The 19,518-nt window shown below is 54.8% G+C and overlaps 2 protein-coding genes across 12 annotated transcripts in view; one reads left to right on the top strand and one right to left on the bottom strand.

Annotated features, from left to right (window-relative positions):
* The window catches only part of HMBOX1 (homeobox containing 1), a 193,228-nt gene extending 191,449 nt beyond the window's left edge, over positions 1–1,779 (top strand). For 8 of the 11 annotated variants that reach the window (XM_075556451.1, XM_075556448.1, XM_075556450.1 and 5 more), the window contains one exon: positions 692–1,779. In XM_075556451.1, the coding sequence (XP_075412566.1) occupies positions 692–829 (138 nt within the window). In that variant the 3' untranslated portion in view covers positions 830–1,779. The remainder of the gene's footprint in view (positions 1–691) is intronic. The other 3 variants (XR_012785738.1, XR_012785737.1, XR_012785736.1) reach the window with 1 other exon arrangement.
* A 12,375-nt stretch (positions 1,780–14,154) lies between these two features.
* KIF13B (kinesin family member 13B) overlaps positions 14,155–19,518 on the bottom strand; it is a 267,948-nt gene continuing 262,584 nt past the window's right edge. Inside the window, exon 40 of the mRNA XM_075556442.1 lies at positions 14,155–17,661. Coding sequence (XP_075412557.1) covers positions 17,372–17,661 — 290 coding nt within the window. The 3' untranslated portion in view covers positions 14,155–17,371. The remainder of the gene's footprint in view (positions 17,662–19,518) is intronic.

Raw genomic sequence — 19,518 nt, 5'->3', positions numbered from 1 at the left:
TTCTTTTTTAACACTCTGAGCTCCTATGTGGAAGGAGAACTTGACACTCCCTGCTAAATAAATCCTGCCACCTTGAGTGCACAGCTGCCCTGCAGCACGTGAGTGCCACGCTGCTTCTCCACCCTTTCAGGGGATTACGCTTGGGTCCTGCTGTTGTTGGAAATGTTTTCTTTCCCCAAAAATGCATTTTTATCCATAAAACAATGAACATTTGGACTTCAAGCTGTTGGTCTGCGGGATTCTGCTTCGTTTGATTTTTTTTTTCAGTTCGGAGAGAGATACCGGAATGCTAGCCGTCAGATGCAAAGAAGTTAGTAGCATGCCTGTCTGGCCTTCAAGAACTACTCTGTATTTGTTCCAAACAAAAAGATCCAAAGTGTTGGCTTTATTTCAGCCACTCCAGGTTTGATCATCACCAGCAATCTTGCTGATAGAAATAATCAAATTCCCAGTAAGAAAAGAGCAGTAGCTGGATCCTAAAAATGCCAACTCTGGGTCCCTGGTCCTCTCTCCATTCAGTGTCTACTTAAATACAAGTCACCTCCACCCTCTCACAAGACACCTCCCCTACACCATTTCATTCCATGAGCGGAGTGCCTCCCTGCGCCCCTCGTCCCAGCATGTCTTCTCTGAGTTGGTGAGCGGTGCTCTCCCATTAATAACCTTCTGTTTCCTGTGTCTGCGCCTCTAGGATGACAGCACTAGCCACAGTGACCACCAAGACCCCATCTCGTTAGCTGTGGAAATGGCGGCGGTCAACCACACGATCTTGGCATTGGCCCGGCAAGGTGCCAACGAAATCAAGACAGAGGCCCTGGATGATGACTGACCAGGGAGGGTTAAACACAAGACGTTAACTTAGTTTTAGATGTAGCACCTTAGCAGACTTTCCTCGGTCCTTACCATGTGTTCTTACAGTATAACTTCGCAGTTTCTTGTATGTCAGTTAGCCATTAGGGTCTTGTTCTGTGAAGATGGCATGGTGCCCTCAGCCTTTGCATATACTCTCAGTATTAATTCCCAGTAAATAACCACCAACCAACCAACCAACCAAACTTCTCTCTCCCAGCCCCTGAGGCTACAAAATCTTGCTGCTCCGTCTTAGCATTCCAAGAAAGTGCTTCCAGGTGTTTAGATAGCCCTCCGTTCTCGAATGTTAGGCAACATATAAAGTCTCAGAGACCTTTAGATTCATGTAACGAACACTAGTCTGTAACTCCCTCTTCCCTCCCCAAGACTAACAAGGCTGCAAGCTGAGATGGTGTGGCACGGGATTGACAGGCACCCCTGGGGAGCACTCACACAGTCCAAGGAGCACTAGACCCCCCCTCAGCGAGCGTCCCGGGTCCCCCGCTGCAATAAGCCGTGCCTCACTAGAGCCACCCGGTGGCTAGATTATCCTCCTTTGGGTGCCGTGCTAAGAATGTCAACAGAACAACCTGGTCTCAGATTTTGGTTGGTATTAACATGCCTGACACAGACATCCCTTCCTCTCACAAGCTGTGTGACTTAGTCTATAAAATACTGCCTTCTGCCTTGGGACCATGATTTTAAAAAAAAAAGTCATTGAAAAAGAACCTAGCTTGAGAGCAGTGGAAAAAAACGTGAGCCGCAGATCTAATGGATGCTGAAGTCCAGTTCTCAGAACCACTGTCCATGCCATGGCGCGCGCGGTCTCCAGTGCCTGCCTGGAAAGTCCCGATGTCTCGGCACAGAGGGTACTTTGCCTCCTGTCTCTGTCCCTTTTCCCTGCTACCAAAAAAAAGTCAAGGTCAGATATCCGTGAGTGAACTTCTAGTCTCTGTGTCCACTGACTGAAGCCATCTCGCTGTGAGAGGTTGGGTGGGTCCGTGCTGACTGTCACAATGCAAATTCCTACCTAAACAGGAGCGAAGGGATGGGGATTCACCACGTCCTGCGGTCATGCCAGACCCCTGGGACGGGGCTGCTTTGGTGGTCTCTACTCTGTCCTTGTAGAGGTGAAAAGCTCGATTGCTACAGGCAATTTATCTAATAATTGGAAGCCATATTGATAATGGATGTGGTAATATTTGTAAAGTTTTGATCTTCTTTAAACGGCAGTAACTAATGGGATTTTTTCCTTGATCACATATGTAGCACTTTTGTTACTTTTTAAAGATATTTATATTTGATAAATCCTTTTTTCATTTGAGAACTCAAAATACCAAACAGTGAACTTGTGTTATAGAGTCACCCTGTGATCACCTTGTCATCTAGTAGCAAAATGATGAACTACTCATGCATCAGAGAAAATTACATCTACCGGCCATGTATGCGAACAGTGTCTTGGCATCCCGATTAAATGACACGCTGTCCCTGCAGGGACGTGCACGGGGATGAGGACGCAGTGCTTGGCGCAGCACGGAGACACGGTGCTGTGTGTTCTCTGCCTCCGTCCAGGCGTGCTCACGCGTGGTGGCGGGGAGGGCGGGGAAGGGGCTGCCTGAGCCGACAGATTCCTGCCGCCCTCTTGTCTGCCCAGGGAAAACAGATTCTAAGGTCTAAGGAAAGTGCTATGTCCTTACCTCTTCACGCCAGCCCAACCCACCCCCAAGTGTATTCAAGTTAAAGCCACTGAGGCAGACCTCTGACCTTCCTCCATGCCCCTTTCTCATTAGCGGCCCATAGCCATCTGCTTAGGCTCACCCTGACTTGAAATCTTTTTTTCTGTCTGGCTGGTGAGAGTGGGGAGAGGTCGGGCCGAGGGCTTGAAAGTGCCACCTGGCGTGTGTCTGTGACTTGGGGAGGCCTCCCGGCAGGCCAGGGCCTGCATTCGCCCCGTGGGCTTCAGGGGAAAGGTGTGTAGCTTTTTCCACTTTCCAAGGGAGGCCGTCATTTCTGTTTCACTGCGTGGCTTGAGGTAACCCATTCACGAGTAGCATTTGTTAATCTCAGGAATGATCCCCTCACTCTTGTTCTTTCTTGTTTTGTGTGACTTTTTAATTTCAATTAGGAAGTTGTATTCTCTCTCTATTTTATTTGTAAGGAATGTAGCATATTGCATCTTCTCATTTTGATGGAATTGTGTCTGCTTATTCGTGGTCGAATCAGAGAGAAACGGAGAGAGGAAAAAACACACTTGTTGACAAGCCACATCCATGATCTATTGTAAGGAGATTATTAAAATGGATAGCTTCGTTATGATAAGATCGCTACCTTCATTTGTTCTTGCTGATCTTTTTAACGGAACAGACTCAAATGGTTAAGACAGCTGCAGTTTCTAAGAAATACAGCGACTGCCGCAGAAGAGCTCAGAGGCTGCATTCTGAGAAGACCTCTGGAGGAGGAGGAGGAGGAGCAGGAGGAGGAGTGCTCTGGGAAGAAAGGAGAGTTCGTGTCCGAGAGACTTCCTCCTGGGATGGACAGCGTCTAGGAATAGGTGCGGGAAGGCTTCACCCACAGTTCTCGGGCAAGAAGAGTGCTGGCCTAGCCTCCTCTGAAGACCCACACTGCCTTACTTAGAACTCTTGCTTTTTAACCAAGATTCCGCGTTTACTTCTTTTGGAGCCAGAGAGAAATCCCCAGCTGGTTTCTGTCTGTCCTCAGGTTCGGTGTCACTCCTTGTCCAGGCCACTCCCTACCCATCACAGCACATGGAGGATGTCCTGGGATGTGACTTTTGTTTAATCTGTATTATTTTGGGGTGGTGGAGATCTTTTTTCATCTTGATTTTGTAAGATTGTTCAGATTTTAGGCGTGGTCTTGAATTGGAAACGACTCTGCAAGTGAAAGAAAAACAGCCAGATTCTTTAGAGTTTCCCTGCTGTGCCCTTGGGTGGCTCTGCCCACCTCTTGCCTCTTCTTCCCTCCGCCTGGCCCTAGAGGCTCTCTCTCTGGGTTGTCCCTTCCTGTTGGAGCAGGGAAGGGCACAGCGCCCACTCATTTATGTAGCTTACCCCCTTTGATTTGCTTTGTCTCTCTTGGGCTGGTCTCAGACTTTCATTGAATTACTTTCATTGACTTGGTCATGTGGGTAAATTTCCTACCTTTTTCACATCACAACTTTACAGAAGAACCTTTTAAAGATGGCCCAGCCCAGCACAGTGTCTGCCTGTCTGTTGATGACCGCGGGGAGAACAGTGCAGTGCACTCCCACCTGAGACCTTACGCGCCCATCCAGGACCAGGCAGACATCTTGGTTGGTTACAGCAAAGCTTGTACTGATGGAGAGGCGCTGAAGGCAGTTCCTTTTCCCCACCCCACCTGCCCGCGCCTCTGTTCCAGGCCCCAGCCCTCTCCTACGTTCCCACGACCCTCCACAGGAAGAAAGGGCCCGCGCAGAGAGGCACAGGGCCCCTCAGAGGCTCCTTGTGCCTGTGCTCCGTGGGGAGCCAGGCGGAGAGTGAGCGAGAAGCCACTGCTAGTCCATCGTTCACCAACTCCTGCTTTGGGTCTCGGCCATCAGGTATATTTTTACCTCGGAAGAAAAGAATCATGAAGACTTCACTGTCAACAGTTGTTTCTGTTCTCCCTGTTTGGTCTTTGTCTTGAAGAAACATTGCTTTTTAAAGTATTTCCCTAGAATTCCAGCCATCACACACTTAGGTATTCCGCAGACTGTCATTTATCAGGACTCTCCAGTCACATGCTCTCGGTCTGAACGACCCTGGTCCGTGCTCGTCTGTGCACCTGTGCTCGTGCCAGCTCCTGGAGTTGAGCTGACCAGGGACCCTGGGCCCCGGCAGCGGGGCCCACCTCTCACACCCACACCCCTCCCACCCACCCTTTTTGACCATGTACAGGATATCTCTTATTAGCAGCCGAAATTGTCCTCCCCCCCCCCATAAATGTGCCCCCTTTCTGTGACCTAAAAATGTGAACTATAGCCCTCACTCTCTCTGGTCTTAAGAAGGGTTCGGTTAGAAGCAGTCTTCCCACTTCACTCGGCCTTCTAAAATTGCTTGTTGTCGGTTGTCTAGAGAACAACCAGAATATTCCCCCACCCCACCCCTACCCCATTGAGTCTCAGCATATTCTTAGGCAATAATTTTCCCTGCTGTGGATGATTTTGTTTTCAGTGACACCGTCCATTGTGTAGTCCTGCTCGACATTGTGTGTTGTCTGTGCGCGTGTGCGCTTTCCACCCGTGTCAGTGGAGAGCATGTGTCCTTGTGCTGGGGGGTCACCGCTCATGTGTTCCTGCTGTTGTCATTGGGCTCACGGAGACATTGGCTGCACGGACCCATTTATAGCTTTACTGAGCCGGATTTGTTGTCCAGACTTCCTGAGTGAAAGTTGGGTGCACTGAGCAGCTCCCGCTGCTGGCATCTGGGGAGGGGGTCGGGGGGAGATGCTCTGGGGAGAGGGCGGGGCTTACACACATAAAGCATTCATTTTCTGTGTTCTCTTTAAATGACAAGGACCTTTACTCAGGATTTGGGATCAGTTGGCAGCCATATTGAATTTGGGAGACTGAGCTGCATGCCCTCAACACCCACCACGCCCTTTCCCCTGTCCCCCCCCCCGTTTCTCACTTTCTGTATATTCTGATTTATGTTACCACGTGATGCCTAAGTCAGTGCCAGTGTAAAGGTAGGGAAGGTGGGAGGCGCCCAGGAGACAACAGGAAAGGCGGGCCTTTGCTAAGGCGGTTATCCTCCCAGGAGATGGGGTGACCCGGTGGGGGTGCCGGCCTGTGAGCGGTCCTGTAAAGTGGTCTCCTTCACTGCCTTCTCTTTCTAGAGATGACTCTCACTTAGGAGGGAAGATTTCCTGGCCACTCACGAGAGAATTCCAGTACTGAGGTGGTAGAAATGGCTTTTTAAAATGCATGAAACCAACACACCAGTCTTCTGGTTACAGAAACCTCTCTGCCACAGAAAGCCTATTCTTAATTCCCTTTATGTATTAGCCGCCAGTGCTAACTGCTGCGCTGGCTACGTTAGCGGCCCAGCATTGCCTCAGCTCGCTTTTCTCTGGAGAGACTGCCCCTGCGCACTCTCAGGCTAGACGTCTCTGTGCGGGCTTCTTCTTTCCTGCTGGGGACGAGCAGTCGCAGCCACAGAAAAGGAACCATCTGAGAAATCCGGTTTCTTATCAGATTGGGGGTTTCTGTTTATTTGCGTCTCTCCACTCTATTGATAGGTGAGAGAGGGGAGCACCCAGGCACCCTGTGCTGGCTTCTCACCGCCCAAGGACCCACAGCCACTGTAGGTCCGTTGGACTCCCAAATGCTTAGAGGCCTGACCTGCATTTTTCTCACTCTTCATATGACCCTTGGGGCCAGGAATGGAGCAGAGCTAAATATAGTTGATTTTATGCAAGTGAAATCTAACTAGTATTTTTTCACACCACTTGACAGTTTAGCACGCACATCTCACACCCATTATCTCATTAGCTAGCTCCCTCACAAACAACCGACAGCCACAGCCAGGATCAGCCCTCCCTGCCAGCACTGCCTGGTAGTGTGTGGGTGCCCAGAGGCGGTGCAAAGAGGGAAAGGTCTGGGCCTGCGGGTTCCCTGGACTCCAATGAGAGTGGCTTTGTACAGCCATCATCACTGGGGTGCACACTGGTACATGGCAATCAAATGAAGGTTTGGTTGGATCTTTTCAAATTGTAACCATGGTGATTGAGGGGGGTGGCAGAGAATGAATATATAAAAATCTAATGACAATTGCTCTGAGTGTCCTCCTGACATGTAATTAGCTGTTTGAGCAAGACGTGGACCAGCGTGGCCGTAATTAGCAGGCTTTCTGTCCTTTCCCTTCCTAGCACAGTTGCTCCCACGGACATTGGGAGCAGCGGCAGTGAAGGGAAATAATGACAGGGTGCTCATGTTCTTTCAAGTGGAGACAAAGCTTTGGATGGATTTCAACTTCAAAATGGAAGCCTGGGCTGCTTGCTTCCCAAGAAGCTGCCTCGCACACCCACTCAAGCCGGCCACCTTGGGGCAGAAGCCGCAGTCAGGTAGAGGGCGTCCCACTCGCGAAGGCACCATGCTAGCACACGTCCTAGAACGTTCCCCTGTCCCTTCTGATGCATCCATTCATGGCCGTCAGATTCGAAAGTGTTTATCCAACAGCAGCTTGCACATGGATTAAATAGGGTTCTCCTCATTGAACCCTATGCGCCAAGATGCGCAACACAACAGGAACACAACGATCCGTGTGCACACACCGCCTTTGAAGAGCCGGGTGCTCCTACGGGACACTGGGGCTTGCTGTGCCCTGTAGTGCCTGGAACAAAAGGACTCGTGAGTTTCTCCAGCTTTCCTCAGGTCACAGCCTCCAGCTCTCCCCTGCCAGGGCCACCTCTGCTTCTCTGTGTGTTCCCTACTGTGCCCAGCACTTCCAGACTGTCCTCCCAACCACCCATCCCACAGGGCTCTCCATCCCCGCAGAACCCCAGACCACTCACCAGCCCTTCACTAGGATTTCCAGGTCGTTCCCGTCCCTGCAGCCTTTCTTCAGTTGTTTCCCCCGGTGCAGGCCTGCAGCACACCAGCACCCAGCATACTGTGCTCAAGGCCTCTGCGGGTGCTGGTGCCCAGGACACACAGCTGGCCGCCCAGGCCCAGGAGGCCTCTCCCAGGTCTGGACCTTCCAGGGTTGGTTAGGCACACATTGAAGAAAATAGAGCGCGCATGCTTTTTTCTTTTTAGAAAATGTTTTGCTTAATCCCCTCACGCAAATCTTTACCCTCCACTCTGGAGGGAATCCTGACCTAGTAAGTCTCCGCTTAAAAGACCAGTGTCACAAGAGCCTGAGGGGGCGGCGAGTTTAAGTTGCTTTCTCTGCCCCACCTGTAAACGCACCCTACTCTAGTTAAGGAGAGGGTCTTCATACTGTGGCGGTGGTTTATGTTTCTGTTGCTTTTGCCTCCCCAAACACAATAGCAAGCAAATGTCAAGCAATTGTGCCAGGCCAGGAAGAAACTCCTGTGAAAGGTTTTTGCTTAGGATGTCTCGTCTAAGACCTGAAAGCCGTTCTGTGCCCAGCCCCTTCACACCTGCATTCCGGACACCGCCCTCCCCTCTCTGACTGGGGCTCCTCCTCGGCTGCATGACTGTGACCCCATTGCGGGAGCTGCTGGAAGATGCCACGTCTGCCTGTCAGAACGTCGAGGCTGTGCGGGGCTAACGAAGTGGCCTCGGCTCTGGGGACAGTGAGACATGCCCAGGAGCGGCCAGCAGAACGCATATCATGGGGTCTGCACGGAAACCCCCCAACTTGCCCTCCTGCCGCAGCGAGCTGCTTGTGGCCTGGGGCTGTCCAGCACGAGCGGGAGCTGGACGGACTTCCTTCCGGGTGAGAGAGTCACAGCTCCAGCCCTCAGTGAAAACATGAGCGCCTGCTCAAGAAATACACGCTTTCTGGAAGAAAACGTCAAACGTAAGCTATCCTTACCGGAAACTAGAGTGGAAGTGCTGTCGCTGTCAATCATCATGTGGAAAAGGACCAATCATTTCCCCAGGGTGCCTGAGCCTGTGCAGACCCCTCTCCCCTGCAGCCCCAGCCACCGGGCCACCCCACGAAATGACATGCCGGTCTTTCAGGGCAGATGTGCCTCAGAAAGTGGCCCGCCCGGGCCTGCCGTCGTCATCCCAGCCCCGTCCTCAGCCGTCCCTTGCTGTGGCTCAGGTGCCACTGCAGTGCAACTGACCCACCGTGCCGCCCCTGCACACGGGCGTGTGAGCGCCCGGAGTGGCCTCCGGGAGGCAGAGGGTGAGACGGCAAGCTCTCCCGGCGTGCCTGTGGCGGCTGCTGACCCATTCGGGCGCGTTCTGGGGCCGTGGGCTGGGTGCTGGTGGCCCGCAGGCGCCGTGGTCCCGCTGGAGCCGGGTGTGGCCAGCAGACAGATGCAGGGATGGGCTCAGCCTCGGGGGACTCGGAGTCCCCCTGCACAGCGAGGCCAGGGGTGGGGGCTTGGTGGCTGTCGGCATGGGACCCTGAACAAGGGCTGCGGGCTCCGCCAGTCTGGCGCTCCCTTCAGAGGGAACCCCGTGGTTCGCCGTGGCGGCAGCTCCTGGGAGTGGGGTGCGCAGGACATTGGTCTGAGGGAGGCAGGTCCCCGTGCGCCGGACGGGTGCGGGGAAACTGGCGAGGAGGAGGCGGCCTGTGTGTTGGCGCCCGTGATCACGGATCCTCCCGTGTTGTTTTCGGTTTGCTGGACCTGACCTAGCGTCCACGTCCCTGAGGGTCAGTTTTCCACTTCGCATTCGTTGAAGCTGTTAAATAGGGACCAGCGCCCTCACCCGACCTGACGACTCCATTCGGGCTCCGAGGCTGCGGTCTGTGGGCTGCCGGAGTCCATCGCGGCTGAGCACTTTAGCCACTGCGCCACCAGGCTCCTTAAAACTGCGCTGGGGCTGTTCCCGACTCGCTGGCCGCTGGAGGGGCTCCCCTCCGAGGGCGGCGCCCCTCAACCAAAGCCAAAGGGCCCTCTCCCTGCTATAGACCACCCGCCCGGGCCGTCGGAGGATACGTTTCCATTTGTGTTTTTTAAGTGCCTAAGCAAGTTTGGAACCCGCCCGCGGGTGGGCCTGTGCCCCTCCGCCTGGGCACGCGGCCCGGGGGCACAGGGGGCCGCCCTCCCACCCTGCGTTCTGCTGGCAGCACACAGGCAAGGGGGAGACCGCCGAGCTGGCTTTGTCGCTGTTTTCTGTATTGCTTTCGGGGGCTTGTTGTTGTGCTTACAGCCTTGGTTCCCAGACAACCTTTCTGGCGTCTTCTGTTGCATTCCCGTCCAGCACGGTCAAGGGAAGAGGAGGGGCGAGCAAGAGGGCTGGGAGCCGCCGGGAGATGCACCCAGAGCCCAAGGGCGAAGTGGAGGGGTCACCGTGACCCTCCCTGGGCCCCCGCGATTTCAGGGACCAGGGTGTCTGCTCACAGGGACGCGGAGAGGCCGGGCCGTCCGTTGTTGAGATCCAAAGTGTGTCTCTGAAAGTGAGTGTGGGGTGCTGTGCTTTGCTTCTTTTCGAAAGTCGTGCAAGTCGGCTCTTAGTACGCGCCTTCCTCCCGAGAGGGGTGCGTGGCGTCCTTGGGGACTGGGCGCTGCGCCCGCGGACTGCTCCCCCACGGGCCTGCCATGGAACCATCCATGCCCAAGCACTTTATGTTCATGACTGATCCAGCGTTTCTGTTCCGGCGGTGGCCTGACCCACGCACTGGGCGTTCGCACTCAACACGTAAGGGCAGGTTTGCTAGTGGAATTCTCCCCACGTGCCTCGAGCAGGGCCTCGCTGCGCGGACGGCGGGGGCTCCTCCGGGCTCCGGGGGTGAGCCACAGTGAGAGGCAGGCTGCTTTTCCCTCAGCTGGACTCGAACTCCCAGCTAGAGCAGAGACGGGGCCGCGCCCCCGCCCGACCCCGGGCAGCTTCTAGTTAACACGGCCAGCCAGCGCCCCGGGCTCCCCAAGAGCGTTTCGCAAACGCCATGCTCAGTGCCCAGCAGGCCCAAGCGGGAGGGAGGGTAAGGCGGGGAGGGACGGGGGCCGCCCAGCTGGCCGCTGCGTGTCTACGTGTGTGTTTCCATTTGGAGTCTCCCTTCTCCATCCTGTGCACCATGTGTCCCTGAGGGCGAGTCACACCTGTGTCTGAGTCTGCTGTAAGGTGTCCGGTCTACCTCAAGGGTCACCATGGTTTACTCGTGTCCACATGACAGTCCTGTTCTCATTGCCGCACACACTGGAATGTATCCTCCCGGTCCGTGAGGAACCCCGACCCCATCTTCCTGCCATCACTTCCAACTCCTAGTGCAAATTGGATGCTGCTTTAAATGTGAAACAATTGTTCAAAAGCTATAAAACCTGAATGAAAGCTAAAGCTAAATTTATAAGCCTTGTTGCATATGAGCCAAAAGTGCAAAAAGCTCTATATAATGAACTAACCTGCCACTCGTATAAATATAAATATATATAAATATATTAAAATCAGACTGTTCTACAAAATTGTGTATTTGTATTTTTGTGTACGTACAATTTTCTGCTAAGCAGAAGGAGGATGTAGTATAGAATGCTGTGAGGAGAGATTTGGTTTAATCATATTTCTTTGTTACTATTTTTGTTAACATCCAGATGCCCGTCTTTGTCTTCTCTGTGTCTGACACTGTTCTGAAAGCTGCAGTATCTCCCTTCCTGGGGCCAGAGTCCATTCGAGAACGAGATCAGGGTTACATCATGGTCACAAACCCCAAGTGCTCAGCTTGGCCCGCAGCTCCGGGGTGGGGTGGGGTGGGGGCTGGCCAGCCGACCTCTGGGAGGCCAGTCCCACTTCTAGAATCGGCTTCTGAGGAAGCCAGTGGAATGCCGCACCTCTCTAATATGCACTCCCCTGTGGCTCGCCTGCCTGCCTGCCTGCCTGCCAGTGAAGGAAGGGGCTTGAGCTCTCTTCCCCAGAGGACCTAGGACCATGTTTTCTGTGCTGGCAAGCAGCAGGCGGCTGCGGCCTGGCGCCTCAGCGCAGGGCTCCCCAGAGTCCCTGCCTCTTCTCAGATCAGGTTACCAAAAGGCCTCCCTCTGCTGTGATGCCCGGTCACCCCAACCTCCAACCTCCTGCCCGGTTCCTGGCCCATCTCAGAGCCCACTTTCCCGGTGCTAAAACCCAGGAGGGGGCTCCCGCAGCTGCCAGCAATACGACAGCAGCCGGGAAACCACCAAACCGGGAGGCCAGGCTTAAAGACAGCCCCGGGCCCAGCAGTAGCCATCCCTTCCCCAGGCCCTCCCCACTGCTGCCAGCCCTGCCCCCTGCCCCCCTTCTCTAGGGAGAGGGATACTGCACCTTCACCCGTAGGACTCATATTTATAACAATGTGTAATGACTGTAGCAAAAAGCCCTTGTTTCTAGATGTAAATGGTCAAAGAAACAAGCGCTCTATTGTATTGATTAAAATAGTTCAAATGGGTCCTGTATCATTGTATCTCCTATTCTGGATTAGTGCCTTTTGGACAGTAGACTGTTCTGTAATTAAAATGTAGTATACTGCTTTTTTGTACAGTTTTGTTTTAATAAAACTTTTTTTTAATTTGTGTTTATTTTAGTATTGTACCTATTAGAAAATAAAATGTATAACTGAACAAAGACTGCCTGGCTGGCTCTATGTTAAAACGGCCCTGGGAAGAAGCTCACAGCTGTGGAGCTGTCACCCAGCACTGGGAGGCCAGGCCAAGGGCCAAGTCACCCCACCTGGCTGCTGGGAGACAGACCCAACTGTGCTCCTTCTGACAGAGAGAGTGAGTGTGTAAGTGACATGTGTTGCTCAGGGTTCCTCCCTGCACACCCTGTCTCCAGAAGAGACGCTGCATGTAGGTAGCTTCTTTGGCCTACACTACCCCTGCCCTTGCTGTGGCTCAGAGCCCACCGGTTCCCCTTAACCCTCCATCCCCACTGCCCTGCGGCCTGAGGCTATGGAGCTGCCCCTAGGCCCCGCCTGTGGACAATGAGTCCCGCAGCCTAGAGAGGCTCTATTCTCCCTCCCTTATTCCTGCCCTGGCCCCTCCCAGAGCCTCCTTAAGAGCCATCTGCAGGGGGGGGGGGGGGGCTTCTCCTTTAATAGTAGCAGTGCACAAAAAACTAAAGCTTTGGTTCTTTTTTGTTTTGTTTTTTTCTCTAAAGCTGGGACTAAGTTTTTGAGGATTCAGGCAGGGTGGAATGCTCAAGGTCCCTCCATAAAATTCCCTTCAGTACAAAATGATCAAGTAAATGACATTTCCTTTAGGTAGTGTAAGAATTAGGAAAGGCAGATGCTCCCAAACTGAGTTGTCAAGTAGAGGTGGGTCAGGTGGGGTGTAGTACTGAAGATCCCCACGCTCCCCCATGCCCCTCTGCTATTGGGGCTGATGCATTTTCAAGGGCCGACTCCCTGCCCTGCCACCCACTTGCCAGTCTACTGTCTGCTGAAGTCAAGCTTCACCTGTCCAGGAGACCACTTACTCCCCCTTCACCAGCTCCTCCAATCCTGGCTAAGGCCACTCCCCATAGGCTGGGCCCGCCCTCCTGGTGCCCTGCCGCACCCATGGCTGTGCCTAAAGGTTAGAGTGTATCAAACAGTGTGGCTATTTTCTGCTCCACAAGGCCAGCCACCTAATTCCAGTCATCATTAACGCACAGCTACCAATATTACAATGGCTGCTGTTCTGGAAGTACATTGCTTTCCTCCCAGCCTGTCTTCTCAGGCCTCTGGGTGGGCTCGAACCTCCAGCCTTGTGATGATAGTAGCTGAGTACGTGAACCACCTGTGGCTCCCGGGATTCTCGGGCACTCACATATTCATGGACTGAATGAATGAATTCAATGTGACATCCACTGGAGCTCATTCCGACACCCCCCCCACCCCCCCGCTTCACTCAGAGCAGCGCAGCGCTGTGCCTCCATGTGCATCTCATCACTGGGAAGTGCTTAACTCTGCGAACCATTGTCGTGCACGGGCTGCGCTGACTGATGACCGCCTCCCAGCAGACCTCCGCGTTGCAGCTCTGAATCTGCAAGTGTGGGTTCTTATCAGACAGGAGTGACGCAGTCCACGAAGGCAGGGACAAGCCCAACTGAGTGAGCTGAGGGGAATGCCGCCCTGGGCCACCATGGCCTCCGTGCCTACGAAGAGGCAGGCAGTAAGGACCAGAGTTGCAGGTGGTACTGGCGCCCACCTAGGGACCATGAGGGTCCACAGGCAACATCCGGTGGTACCTGCCACCCTGTCTTGGTGCTTACAAGACAGGGCTGCAAAAGGGGCTTCCCTCCCCAGCAGCAAGCTCTGGCCCGGATGTCACCCAATCCCTTTAAGAAGCACCTTCTAACAAACAGGAGTCCAAGCAGCTCTGCATTGTGGGGCCGGGAAGCCCTCTGCCTGCAAGCTGGTGGGGCTGGGCAGGTGGTGGCCCCTAGCCATCTGGCTGGGCCAGAGCGCCAAGTAAAGAGCCAGGGTCACCAGAAAGGGTCGATCAGCTCCTGGCTTCTCTACGGGGCAGATTTGAACTAAAGAGTGGAAGTCTGTCCAGGGGAGAGTGGCCTCCCTAAGTTCCTCCCTTCACGCCAGTGTGGCTTCCACACTCCCCACCCGTCTTCCTCATCACTCAGAACAAGGCCTGGCTGTGAGCCTGAGTGCCCAGGGTGCCCTAGAATGAGCCCCAATCAGCCAGGCCAAGACTGGCAGCAGGATTAACAACACGCGAGAGCAAGGATGGAATCATCCGGCTTTATTAGCTGCTGGTTATATGATGAAAGTCCTATATGGTACAAAATTACAGCAGTTTAGTTCATTAGACGACACAAAACATCTTTACAATGCATTAGAGAATCTTTGGGCATTTAAACTCCCATTTATTATGTACCAAATCATTATCATCCCCACATCCAAATCGCTTCTTAAATAGGAACCCATCATATTTACAAAAACCCACATGTAGCTGTTACAGGGCTCTCCGCACGGCAAGATACCTGCAGCCCCTGGGAAGGAAGGCACGGTGGACTCAGGAAACAGCCCGGGGGCACCGCCTGACTGTCTCCCCTGCCCATAAGGCCTCCGCCTGGGAGGAGACTCTGTGGCAGCTCCCTCCCCGGGAAATGGGGCTTCACACCCAGGGGCTTTAACCAAGGAGAAGGCTGGGAAGAAGGCGCACCACCTCTACCTTTCAAAGGCTGCCGCTGAAACGCACAAGGGCCTCCATCCATCACCCCCTCGCTGCAGCCCCCACACGCAGCTGGAGCAGGAGGGAGAGGGGGCCCAGGCCCGCAGCAGCTTCATCCCAAACCCTGGGAGGCCCGAGGGGCTCTAGCCACAGGAGGCAGGAGGGCCAGGGCCAAACACTGCCTGCAAAGCATCCTGCACTTGCCAGGCGGCCCTGCACCCAGCAGGCCAGGTGGGGCAGGAGGGCTCTGGGGCCGCAGGAGGAGGGGGAGCTCTTGCTCAGGGGCATGCAGAAACAAGCCAGCTCAGGAGAGCTCTGGGCGGGCAGGACGCTCGCCTCACCCCGGGGCACAGGGGTGGACTGTTACCCTGGAGAAACCAGAGCCTGTTGCTGTGCACACAGTCGGGTCTCTGAGCGCAAGGCCGAGGGGCACATGGACACCAGGAGCCAAGGCTCCCATGGTCGGGGGGGGGGGGGCAGAGGGGGTGCCGGGCATCTGAGGTAAGGAACGGGCCTTGGGAGGGCAAGCAGGGCTGCGGAGGGCTGTTCCCCAACACCTCAACCACCAGGGGCTGGCCCGGACAACATGGCCACGGCTAGCTAACAGCCTGCTCCCTGTCCATGAAAGTGGATGGTGAAACCATAGAGCCGGACACCCTCCCACCCCACCTGGCCAGGGAAGTGGGAAGGAGCCAGGTCACAGGGCGAGCAGGCGACAATGGGAAGTGGGAGGGGCCAGGCAGTGCACCACGGGAAGGGGGCAGTGATGGCCCCACGGCCCTGATGAGTGCAGACGGACAGCAGAAATTCCCGCACTGAAAGCCAACTTCACAGAGAGCGCCTCTAGAGGAGAGGCTGATGGGGCCGGAAGAGGGCAGAGTGTTTGGAGTCCCACAGGAGAGGCAGAGCCCGCACTGTACGTATGTAACTTTTCTTGGCTGGCTTCTTCATTGTGAGAAGATCCCTTCTCTCTACTGCTGTGGGTGTGGGAAAACACAGCTTCTGAGTGTGTCCTGACTCCACAGGGGCACAATCATCTGAAAATACACATGATCCGGAGAACACAGTAGCCCGGGCCAAACCCAAAGAAAGGCCAGTAAACCCCAAGATCAGACCATCCTATCTGGATCAGCACACATGAAGAACAACTCCCATAAAACCCACAAGGGCGGAGTCTGCCACCCAACCCAGGCAGGCCGGGGCACTGTGGGGACGGAGGGCACCAGGGCAGACCTTGGACCTCCTGGGGAGGCAGATCACTGGGCGTGGAGTCTGTGAGGGTCATCAACTCCCTCAAGAACTGGGATTTCCTAGGGGCATATTTTTAGGGTGTCTCAGCCCTACACAAAACTAAAAGCAAGGTGCCATGCATCCCCTGCTGAGCGCAAGCGCATGGCATGCAGGCAGGTCCAAGGGCCCAAAGGGAGATGGGCAGGGCCCACACTGAGATGCTGGTTGCCCTTTCTTTTGGAACACAAACGGTAGTACTGCGTTGCCCCAGGACATGGGCCCGGCTGCAGACGTGGGGCTTCCATCCTGTCCATGACACTGAGCCCCACCACGCCTGTCGCCACGGGTCAGCCCTCTGACCCCGGGGACACCACCAGGAACAGGTACCTTGAGTCTTGTCCTCCTTGTCCCTAATGGCTGGCCCGTTGTTCAGGGCCAGGCTGCATTGTGAGGGTAGCCATGGGGACAGTGGATCAGTCCCAGCCTCCGCGAGGCCATGTGCCAACCCACCAGGCCCGAGCATCAGTCGGGCGAGTCAGCCTCGGTGCCAAGGACCTTACCAGAAAGCCAAAGTGCACGAAATAAAGTAAAGGAACCGCCTCTACATTACACCAGCACTGACTACAGGAACACAACCACACAAACCCCGTTTCTGCTTTCATTGTAAAGTAAGGGCACTTGTGTGTCTGCATTAGGGGGCAATAAAGGAAGGGCCAAATCCCCTGCCGGCTCAGCTCCACGTGGCCACCACGGAGCCCGCCTGAAAGGCAGGTCCTCCGGCAGAACGATTGTGGCTCGCAAATGATTTCAGATTTTGAAAAAATTAACATAAATAAATATACTCTTGAGCATTCTGGCCAAGGGAATACGTGGGAAACATAAAGAAGCGTTCCAGGTTTAAAGACCATCAAACACTCACAAAAAACTTTATAGACCCTGTTAAAGGCTATGGGGCCAGGAAGAGGGCTTGGCCCTGCAGGCCCCCGTCTGGGGCACAGGAAGGCAGAGGCACTTGCAGGCAGTTGTTACTTAGGGCGGGAGGTTTGGGGAGAGGGTTAGAAGATGCCTGAGGACCATGTGAATGAGGGTCCCCGCCTCAGGTTGAAGTCCTGCTTTTAGGCAAAGGAGGCACTAGCCATGATTCTTTTGTAAGGTAAGAGTTGTCAAGGGGTAAAAAGGCCTCTTTGGGCAAGGCATCCAGGGAGGCATGAGAGGCGCAGGGTATAGTGTCCCCAAGACCTCCGCTCCACACCATCCAGAACCTCCGGGCTCCTACAACACCTGCTTGCTGCCCTGCGCAGAGGCAGCCCTTCCCAAACATGCGGGAGAGACAGACCCCCTCGGGACTCCTGGGAGGAGCAGGAGCATCGCTGACCCTGCCTCAGGTGGAAGCCCTCCTGCTGAAGCCCTCCTTGGGCCGCCTATCCAGCCCCACACGCTGCCTGGTCCTCACGGGAGGGTCTCAGAGGGGGCATCTTGGTTAGTGTTGCAGGCAGGCCTCAGGGACTGGAAGAGGCCCTGGACAGGCAGCGGGCTGTGGGGTCCCGGAGGTGGCCTAGCTGGCCCAGGACTTCCGGTTCTCTGCACTCCGCGGGCTCCTCTCTGCCCGCAGGGTTGCACCACCCTCCGCTTTGGCCAGCGCTGTCAGCGAGGCCAGGTTGGTGGCAGAGCCAGAGAAGGTGGCGCTCCTGCGGGCCTCCGGGACGACGCCCTGCAGCCTGAGCCCTGCGCTGCACCGCCGGGCCGCGCCCAGGGCCCTCCGCACGCGACCCGGCTTCACCAGGAGCCCGTAGCCCGGGTTGCACTTGAAGTACTGCTTCCCGCCGATGGAGCCGTCATTCTTACCTGGCGGGGGAGGAAGAGATGGTCACTTAGAGGTGGGTCAATGAGGCCCAGCACCCCCACCCAGCAGCGTGGTTACCAGGAAACACGCCCAGCTCCCCTGTTCTGGGGCCTTCTGAAGCCTGTGAGGCCAGTATTCTACCCGGCCGTTTCCGAAGCACCAGGGGCAGGGGAGCTCCCAGAGCAGGGCTGGCACCAGGTCCCAAACAGAGGAGGCTGAAATGCTGCGCAGGGAGGATGGTGTTAGCAGGTGGATTCAAATGGTCACGTGGTGCCTGGTGTCTTTTGCTAATGTGCCAGGCCAGGCTGCCTCCTGGAAACCAAACGGAGATGGACACAGCACAGGCAGTGTGTGCTGGGTGGGGAGCCTGCTCTTGACAGCTACAACCACCCAGTATTCCAAGCTCAAGGTCTAAATCCTCTCCTCAAAGAATGTGGCCCAACTGCCCCACCCACATCTCTGCCTGTCAACCAGAGCCAATGACCATACTGGATTCTCCTCAATGAGCCCCAGTGGCGCAACAGTAAAGGGTTCACCTGTGAACTCAAAGGTGGGTGGGCTAGAGCCCCCAGTCTGCTTCCCTGGAGACACCACATCCTTGGGGTCAGCTCTGCAAGCCAACAGCCGGACATCTCATTCTACCTCTCGGTAACACTAATAGGAACTCCCTCCCACAGGAGCGGGCGCCCCTTGGCACCTGGCACACACTGAAGCCCTCGGTGGGCTGGCCACTGCTCACCTCACCTCGCCTCAAATACATCCTGGTGGGCCCCGGGCCAACTCCCTCCAGCTTCTCCTGCTTCCAACCTGTCACCTCTTGCCTGCCTCCACCCATGGGTCTCCTTCCCAGCACTTACTGGTGTCTGAGCTGCACTTGCTTACTCGGTGATCCCCTTCCCCCTAAAAGAAACACGGTGACCCCGTCTCTATTCTGCTCACCAGATTCATGAAGTGACAGGTACATAGTGGGTGCTTCATAGCTATCTGTTTGACTAACTGGTTTATTTATTTATTCCCCTTAAAAATTCTTGAGTACAACTGCAGATGAAAATCGTTTTCCCAACTCCCATTAGCATTTTAGGAGAAATGAATTTTTTTTTTCAAATTCTAGCTTGTGCACAATAATCTTCTAGATAGTCTTGGCCAAAATCATGCCTAATGGCAGTGACTTCGCTGCTATGCGTCTGACTCCAGACACAAGGGAGTCAGTTGCCCATGACCCAGCCTCTGCAGCCCTGAGCCAGAGAAGGGAGGTTTCGGTCGACTCCGCAATGGGAAGAAGCCATTCCGGAAAGCTCAGCCCGAGGGACAGCCACTGAACCAATCTTCGCCCTCACATGGTGGGGTTTTCCTCCAGGTCACTTCTCCCAGGGCATGGTGCACCCAGTGCTGTGGCCTCCATGTCCCTAGGCACTCAGGCAGCTTTTGCTGGCTACAGCCTGCTCTCTCCCTCCCTCCCACTCTGTTCTCACCAATTAACACTCGCCCCGCCCCCCCCCCCTGCATGCCAGGCCACTCACACCCTCCCTTAAAACCCAGTTCCCCAGCCGCCAAGCCCCAGATACAAGGGAGGCTACTGGTGCCCTGGATCACAAGATGCCCGAGATGAGACGTTGTTTACTGTCCTAGTCACATACTGGGTGCTGACGCGTCACCTTCCCTTACATCTCCTCTTGAGGAGGAGGATACTAAGGTGGTCAAGATGGATTAAATGCAAGATAAAAATCTATAATGAATAAGCAAAATTGAGTGTGGTCAGAATTGAGGATGGTGTTACCGGTTAAATAAGTCAAATGGACTTAAAAACAGTCCTTCAAAGAGGAGGTCAACACACACAGACCAAGCAAGTTTCATTATAC

This window comes from Tenrec ecaudatus, chromosome 8, assembly GCF_050624435.1.
Source record: "Tenrec ecaudatus isolate mTenEca1 chromosome 8, mTenEca1.hap1, whole genome shotgun sequence".
In the NCBI taxonomy this organism is placed as follows: domain Eukaryota; kingdom Metazoa; phylum Chordata; class Mammalia; order Afrosoricida; family Tenrecidae; genus Tenrec; species Tenrec ecaudatus.
Note: the sequence above shows the minus strand (reverse complement) of the source record. Positions and strands in the feature narration are given on the sequence as shown.